Here is an 8,736-nt window from a genome sequence, read left to right as displayed (position 1 = left end):
GGATCGTGGAGGACCCCAGGCGACAATTGGCCAGTTTCTCCAAGAGGCGATCATGGGACACCAGATCGAAGGCTTTTTTGAAGTCAAGATATATGACATCAATCTCTTCTCCCTTGTCCAGGTTATAGGTCACCTGGTCGTAGAAGGAAATGAGATTGGTCAAGCAAGACCTACCCTCAACAAACCCGTGCTGGCTATCCCTTAAGATGTTGACGTCGTCCAGTCCATTAAGGATGGCCTCTTTAATAAACTTTTCTAAGATCTTCCCCGGGATAGAAGTCAGGCTGATGGGCCTATAGTTAGCCGGATCCACTTTCCTCCCTTTCTTGAAGATAGGCATCACATTGGCCTTCTTCCAGTCTTCGGGCACTACACCAGAGTGCCAAGAGTTTTCAAAGATCCGTGCTAGAGGCTGGGCTATGATGCTCGCCAGCTCCTTGAGTACCCTGGGGTGAAGATTGAATTGAATAAGATGGAGCTCAAAGGGGTGCTGCAAGGTGCTAGTTTCTCCATGTGAAATAGGAAAATGGACTACCGTTAAGCCCTTGTAGAAGAGATAAGAGGAAATATATTGTTTCTATTATGTGGTTCACCTCCCGGCCCTGCCCAAGTTACTGTACTGTAAATTGCCAGCAGTGGGAAAGGTTGATGCAACTGCTGAATCCTCTCTCAAAACTCAGCTTCCTCTCCCTTTACTAGAGGGGCGAGACCCAGCTAGCATTGTAGCTAGCATTGCAGGAGGCAATGCTTGCCCTGTGGCTTTGCAAGGAAGTCAGGAAAGAGTAAAGGGGTAGCACCTTAAGTGAGCAGATGCTGCATAACATGTATTTACCAGAAGTCTTGAAAGCTGTGGTCCCTCCTTGTCCTTCTCTCCACCCTCACCTCTTTTTATGGAAAAAGAAATGAAATATAGTATATGGCAGGATAGGAGTTGAGGCACTGTACTTCAGAGCAGGGGTTGTCAACTGGGGTATGTGAGAAGGCCTTGGGCAGACAGGCAGGGATGGACTGCCACCATGCACTATCCTGTGCTGCTGTGCAGGTGCTACCCACCTGGCCAGCCACGGGGTAGGGGAAGCTTGCATGCAGTGGCGTCTGTCCTGTCTGTCTCAGTGGCTGGAGGTACACTGCTTCATGTCTGGTTGCTGGGGGATACAATGATTCAAAAAGGTTGAAAACCCCTGCTTCAGAGCATTAAGGATATGAAACTGTTATAAGTGTGCCCTTAAATCTTTTGTAGGGACTGACAGCTGTTCAGTGTTGTCAGTTAAACAGTTGAATTTAGGTTTGAGGGTGGGGTGGTTTGGGATTTGATTTGGGGTTTGTTATTTTTAAGTGAAACGGAACACTACCTTTCAGACTCCCATCAGGACTACTTAGTGTGTGTATGCATTCATGCATGTTTATGGTAATGTGTTTTATTAGGGAAGAACTTTGTGTGAGATGCTGAAGTTGGTTTGGCTCCTCTGCTGTGAGGCTCAGATACCTTGGTAGACTTCTTGGTGGTTATTGTAGGTTGGGGTTTTGTTTTTGTTTTTTTTTTTTGGTTGTTTTTTTTTTTTTTTTTTTTTTTTTTTTGAGGGGGTGGGAAGTTGTAGGAGGGAAAGATCCCTCAAGCCCAGCCACTCATGACACCAAGACATACTCAGTGGAATAGGTAGATCTTTTACTTTGTGTTTTTAATGAGCATTTAAATGTCAGTTGATACCAACACAATATGAAGCACAAATTAATCATCGGTCCGTTAAATAGACAGATTTAAAGCATATGGTGGGGAGGAAAAAGCAGTGAAATAGTTGTTGATGCTTATTCTATTTAATGATCTCGGGAGTGAAACTACGTTTAAGAAAGCTGAGGAATGTAAATTGCCACTGGAAGGAGCATCAAACACTTGTTCCCAAAACCTTCATGGAATAATTGATGTTTGCAACAAATGCACTGTGTTTTTCTTTCTAGAAAAATGGGGCAGTTGAGGGTGAAGTTAAGACTTGAAATGTTTGCCAAAGAAATGAGTCTGGTACAAACATGCTGGGGGGGATGGGGAAGGAGGAGGCTGATAGGGAGTAATGGCACAGTGCAGAAGTGGTATCCTATGAGAAGTCTAGAAAATGTTGCTGCTCCTCCTGAAAACTAAGGTGGCAACTGCTGTTTGCAGTAAGGAGAGAAGAATCTCCAAGATCCTTTCGTTAAATCTGGTTATATTGGCATTTCTTAGCATGTACTTCTCTGTGAACCTTCTGCTGCAGACCTCTTGATTTTTTTTTTTTTTTTTTTTTTTAATTTTTTTATTATGCTTATATTCTAGACCCACGCCTTTGAGAGAGCCATATATCAAAATTGGATTGGGTTTAAATGTTTGTAGGACCTCATGTGGTAGTAATGGATGAGCCCATATCTAGCTGTACTTTCATGTTGCCTAATTCAGCTTCTCTTCCTAGATGTTCCCAGTAGTCAGAACTCTCAATTATCATTGTAATAATTTGAGTAGCAATACTGGCTTGAAGAGCTGCCAACCTACCTGCTTCAGTGCTGTTTAAAATAATGACATTCTAGAGTTTTAAATACCCATATAATTTGTTTTGAGCACTTAATAAATATAATCTTTTGGCAGCTAACCTCTTCTAACATTATTTCTTGGTACTCTAGTCTACAGGATTGTACCAAGAAGAGGGAAAAGCTGGCCAGTTGGGTGACAGTTATTTTAAATGGAAACCTTGGCCTGCCAGGAGTAAAGTGCTATGTAAATTTCTGCGTACATTTCTGATGCCATACTGGAGCATTACTAATTTGAAGATAATATTGCTTTCCTCTGAACATCTTCATATCTTATTTAAATCATATTCTGTGAGTAGACAGTATAAGGCAAGACGAGTTGCATCCTGTAGGGAACAAACTGGTATGGAAAAGGCAGGGGATGGAGACATCCTCATGGGCATGACCAGGTAACTGATAATTGTCAAGGTGGTGTACTGCACTACAGGTAAAGCTTGGAAAACTTGAATAAACCTTTTTGGTCTTTGCAGGTGAACATATGCTTTAAACAGCAAGGGAAGAGGCTAGAACACCAAGGAATTAGAATTGAATTTGTAGGACAAATTGGTGAGTTTTTTACAATGGAGTATAGATGTGTAGATGTGACTTACAGAGCTTTTTAAATTCATGATTGTCAGTTGTATTACTCAGTCATCACAACTGCATCAGGTTAGTAAAACAAGTTCTAAAGGAAGATATGTCCTGGTTATTTTTAATATACTGTTTTTATGCTTGTTAGAAATTGGAATAAAGGGGTTGCTATTCAATTCTTGCCCTTCAAAGCCTATTTTTTAAAAAGATGAGTAAGAAATAAGAGCTCTTTCCAGACTTCTCTGACTGAGAAGAAAGTGTGGCTGGCACTTGATCAAACACTAAGTTCATTATTGCTTTACTGGGACTTTTGCAGTCATCATTTACACCAAGGCTGCCCAACCCAGAGGTGGGTTCAGGCAGTGGAAGCTAAAGAAGGGAGGGGGAGCCTGGAGATTGGCAGCAGTTGCAGGAGTATCATTTGGACTGAGGGCCACATGTTAACTTCTTGGAGCTGCATGTGGCTTGCAGGCCACATTGATGGTTCTGATTTGCACGCTCAAATTTAAGACCTGGAAAACAGGTATGTTTTTATACCACCAGTGGCACTAGTTTGGAGAAAAAGGTCTATGAATTAATGTATCCTGGTTATTCCTTATATGGCCTCTATTTAAAGCAGTAAAACAAAATGCTAAGCCAGTGCGTCTCAACCATTTTAGGTTCAAGGCAGCTCCCTGTAATTCTTGTGAATTGAGTGGCACCCCCTTTTAAAGAAGAAAAAAAAAAACAAACCCCAACTTATTGCAGTGCTTACCTCTGGGGGGTGGGTCAGGGGAATGGCCAGGTGAGGACTGAGCCTGTGCTTTGCTGCTTATGTCCTTGCACCTGGTTTATCTTGTTCCACCTTTCAGAGAATGTCACATTACCCCTGGTCAAGAATTGCTGTGCTAAGCATTTGCCTATCATGTAGGTAAAGAGAACCTTTAGTCTTTGGTTGCTTCTTTAGAAGGCTGCGGGGTATAGGAAATGATGGGTAATATGGCCTACAGTTCAACATTTCTGGAAATACTTTTGTGGCATTTTTAGCTCTCTAATGTATAATTACATACTGCTCCCTAATATAAGTGTCCAAAAACCTCTAGAAATGAAGATGATCCTATAATGTTTCTTGGTAATACAGCATTAGGAAAGCAGATGTCCGTCCTTCCTATCCCCCTCCACCTTCAGATTTAAACACTTGAGTAAAATGCTGTGAAGAATCAGCATCATGTGTTCAGGTTCAGATGATTTTTGGTAAGCAAAAGTATATACAATTTGTCTTTGGAGTTTAATATATTTGTCTTCCTTTATGAGTGTCAAAAACCATTCTTTATTGTGTTCCATGCTGAATACATATCATGAAAAACTAAAAAAAGACTAAATTCTGATTGGTCACTCATAATTAGTCATCATTACTAGTCCCTTTGCAGTGACTAACAAACTAGATTTTTCTGTAAGTAACTAAAATGAAATAGCTGTCAGAATAAGCAAGCAAAATTATTTTTTGCAAAGTCACTTTTATTAGGTTCACTTTGTAATATACAATGAAAAGTAACTTGTAATGGATTTATCACCTATATCGCTAATATGTTTTAATTTCAGCAAAACCAACTTAAAGTTGTGGGATCTTCTTGAAAGGGGGAACATGTTTAGCTTAATGAATTTACTTTAAATTCTCTGGCTAAAAACCTAAATTAAGCATAATAAAATACTTCGATTGTTGTTGATAGATAGTGGGTAATAACTGTTTACATTTCCACTTCCTAGACAACAGCTTTAAGTTTTCTTCTCTTTCAACTTGAAAAAATATATATCGAGAGAGCTATCAGGTTAAATCTAGCAACAAGATGAAATAGGAGGTGCTGTATTCAGTTGTGGTGAAAATGGAGATCTGCTTGAACTGAAATAAATGGTTAAGAGAATTTATCAGCGATCTACCTTTTAGACTGGTCTTTCTCTTGGTGACTTATGAGATTAGTTGGTAGTCATGGTCCTGTTCTAAATGGGGAGGTTTTTAAAATTTAAGAGGTATTTGCTTGTTTATTTATAAAATATACCTTCCTTTGACTTTTTCTTGCTTCTATACTTTAGAACTCTTCAATGACAAGAGCAATACACATGAATTTGTAAACCTAGTGAAAGAATTGGCCTTACCTGGAGAACTGACACAGAGCAGAAGTTATGACTTTGAGTTTATGCAAGTTGAGAAGCCATATGAATCCTACATTGGTGCCAATGTCAGATTGAGGTATGAATATATTTAAAAATAAATAAATAAAGCTCCTAACAAAACAGCAAATTTTAAATCTGATAGTACAGCTATTAAGATATGAAAGGTCAGTGTGGCCTGCTGTTCTGTTGAAAATTTCAGTGTGCCTTAACTATGGTGCAGTCTTGGCTCTCATGAAGTGTCTGTTGGGGAGGTGGGGAATCATTAATGCCAATTATTCTAGTTTGTAGTACTGGTAAATCCTTCTTGGCAAATAACTCGGTGGTGAGGAACTTGTAATCTTCAGGGGTTTCCTAAAAGCTTGGGGTTCTTCTGAATCGGACTTCTTCAAGGTGGAGTGTATATATAAAATAGTTTCAGTATGTGTTCAACAAAATGTAGTTATGTCAGGTGTCTACATGCTGTCGAATTTTAAAATACTGGCGTTGTGTTTAAAAGTAAAATTATTGTTTGTACTTGCTGGGTGTGCGGAAAAAGGAGGGATCCTGATCCTGACTCGTAGGAAGGGGTTGGGATTATGTTGTTTTCAGTTAATGAACTTCCGTTTGCCTGACTGGGGAGGGCAGGATCACATGGAGGGTAAACCAAGGATCATTCTTTATCAGATCTGTTGTAGAAAGGCTTTCTGCAAGAAGTGGCTTTTTTCTGGCTCTGTTTTTCTGCTTTCAATTCCATTCATACAAACTGGTCATCTCTGAAGGGCTGACCCCCTTTTTTTTTTTTCTTTTTCCTGTTTGGTAAACAGGCCATTGGTCCAATTTTAATAGGAAGTTAGCTTATGAAGATTTTTTTTCTTTTGCTGAATGCGTTGTTCTGATTTGTTTTCCGTTCTTATGCTCGTTAAGAAAATAGCACTTACTAGCACACTGCTTGTATTGATCTGAACACCAAAATTAAGACTTGGTGTCTGTGGAGACATTTTATAGAGAAGAATATAAGGAAACCTTTGTTTTATACTGTTCAGAATAATTGTGGATCTAGATTAAAATTTCTAGAAAAAAATTAGTGACGAGCAAGGATATTTTGGGGATTTTTTTTATACACCAGCTGCATAATTGGGAGAAATCGTAGGGCACAAGATATGCTTCCTTGGGTCTGGGAAAGAAGCAGATGCGGTTTGAGCCAAGTATCTGATAGAACCTGTGTAAAATGCCGTATGTCAATAAAGCAGGGGTTTAGGTTGTAGCCGTGTTGGTCTAAGGACATAGGAGACAAGGTTCCTTGGGTGAATTTGATATCTTTTATTTGACCAACACAAATGCCTGACGAAGGGTTTTTTGAACCTGAAAGCTTGCTTAATAACTATTCTCCAACCATTTGGGTTGGTCTAATAAAAGATATCAAATTCACCCGAGGAACCTTGTCTGCGTATGTCAATAAAAACAGTCTGTTTAAAGGAATGGAGCAGGGCAGTAAAATGGGAGTGAAAGGACATAAGCAGGAGTACCTGAAGAACAAGAAAAATGCAATAGAAAGGATAACCGGACTGGTGGAAGAGCAAGACTGTTCAAGTGCGAAGAGGGTCATTATCACGTGTGAAGTACAGGGAGATTAGCAGTGATTGCAGGTGGATTTTAATGGGTCAGAGTCAGTATCTTAGTCTTGTTTTTTTAGTGTCCAGTAAACTTATGAATTTTTATCCCAAGTTTGTCTTCTGAAGATATTTTGTAAACATCCCCTGTGCACAAGGATTGAGGCCAGAAATGAAGTGCTCTCCCATTTTTGTGTGTGATCCTTTTTCTGTGTTCATTCTGGTGCATAGGCTAGGTTTTTGGGTTTGGCTTTTTGTTTTTTTTGGTTTTTTTTGTCTGGTTTCACCCACGTCGTTTCTCTGAGGGCACTTAGTGCTCTGGATGAGTTTTATACCATGTTCTGGAGTAGATGTATGTGAGGATCCCTTCATTCACATAGTTCTGTTGAGAGAGGAGCAGCATTAAATATGGATGCAGTAGAGGTGAATTGCTAGGTTTTGCATGTATTAAGTCAGAGTTGGGTCTCATTAGGTGCCTGTTGCTCAGTGGGGAGCGTGCTTCTGATGATGAGTTTTGCAAGATTAAGGGGGTTGTCTGAAATCTGGTGGAGCAAGGGTTGGACTTGGAAATTTTTTCTCAAGGTCTGATCCTTTTCAAAAATAGACTGTAATTGTTTGATCCTTCTTACTGATTCAAGTGTGGGATGGTTACAACCAGGGTTGTCCGGTCAGTTGTTTGGGTTTTTGTTTGTTTGTTTTTTATAATAGTGTTGGGTATTTGGCTGACTCAAAGATATGGGCGTTCTTGCTGAGTAAAGGCAGCTTTCAGGTTGGCTGGGTGGACATTGCAAGTATTCTCACAGCAGATGGAATGGTATCTGGGGACCTAACTATGTTCCAGCTCTTTTTTGGTGTGTTCGGGATGATTGCTACTTTTGTGGATGGAAGTATGGTGGTCTGTGGGTTTTTGTGTTTTGTGTATGTGTATAGTACTGGGTGCCATTCTGACCTGCGGATTGTGCTATCTAGAAAATGTGCTATTTGTGGGCGCGTCCACATAAGCGTTCACGTGCCTGTTGCCCCAGCTCAAACCCCTTCGAGGCAGGGCAGCAGGCACATGCGGGAACAAAGAAATGTTCCCTGTGCTGCAAACTTGCAGCATGGGGAGAAAATTTGACCCCTGGATATCCAGGGGCTTAAAATAAGCGAAGTATAAAAAAGCGGGGCAGGGCATGGTCCATGACCCTGTTGGGGGGCCATAGCCCTGTGGGAAGGCTGCAAACTATGTATTCATGAATTTATGAAACCTGTATTTAGAGTTCACTTTATTATTATAAGAGACTTGCTTTAACACTAGATATGTCAATAAAACATTGTCCAACTGATTGCTATCGCTGTCTCTGTCTCTCCCTTTATAGTGGTCTTTTGTTTTACTTGTGGAGGAACATGGATTTGTGGGTATTTTCCAGAGTGACTTTGGGATTTTTTTATCAGGGATTTTTCAGTTTTCCAATAGGGAACACCAGAATTCCTGCTAGGGAGGCCAGTGGCAGGACCCTGCTCGTGCTTGTAGGGAGGCAGTTAGACGGGCCAAAGCTGCCATGGAGCTGAGGATGGCATCCCAAGTAAAAGACAACAAGAAATTGTTTTTTAGATATATTGGGAGTAAAAGGAAGGCCCAGGGAGGAATAGGACCCCTGCTAAATGGGCAGAAACAATTGGTGACAGACAGAGGGGACAAGGCTGAACTCCTCAACGAGTTCTTTGCCTCAGTGTTCCTAAGGGAGGGGCATGACAAGTCTCTCACTGGGGTTGTAGAGAGGCAGCAGCAAGGCGCCAGACTACCATGCGTAGACCCTGAGATGGTGCAGAGTCATTTGGAAGAACTGGATGCCTTTAAGTCGGCAGGCCCGGATGAGCTCCATCTGAGGGT

The 8,736-nt window shown here is 40.7% G+C and overlaps 1 protein-coding gene across 4 annotated transcripts in view; it reads left to right on the top strand.

The window, feature by feature from the left end:
- The window catches only part of VPS26A (VPS26, retromer complex component A), a 24,539-nt gene that overhangs the window by 6,212 nt on the left and 9,591 nt on the right, over positions 1–8,736 (top strand). The window contains exons 3-5 of one of the 4 annotated variants that reach the window (XM_025203562.1): positions 3,024–3,099; positions 4,244–4,356; positions 5,194–5,350. In XM_025203562.1, coding sequence (XP_025059347.1) covers positions 4,347–4,356; positions 5,194–5,350 — 167 coding nt within the window. In that variant the 5' untranslated portion in view covers positions 3,024–3,099; positions 4,244–4,346. Of the gene's footprint in view, positions 1–3,023; positions 3,100–4,205; positions 4,357–5,193; positions 5,351–8,736 lie in introns of those variants that run through there. The other 3 variants (XM_025203563.1, XM_006023139.2, XM_025203564.1) reach the window with 3 other exon arrangements.

This window comes from Alligator sinensis, unplaced genomic scaffold (assembly GCF_000455745.1).
Source record: "Alligator sinensis unplaced genomic scaffold, ASM45574v1 scaffold546_1, whole genome shotgun sequence".
NCBI classification, from domain to species: domain Eukaryota; kingdom Metazoa; phylum Chordata; order Crocodylia; family Alligatoridae; genus Alligator; species Alligator sinensis.
The sequence above is the reverse complement of the archived record's forward strand: the minus strand, read 5'-3'. Positions and strand labels throughout refer to the sequence as shown.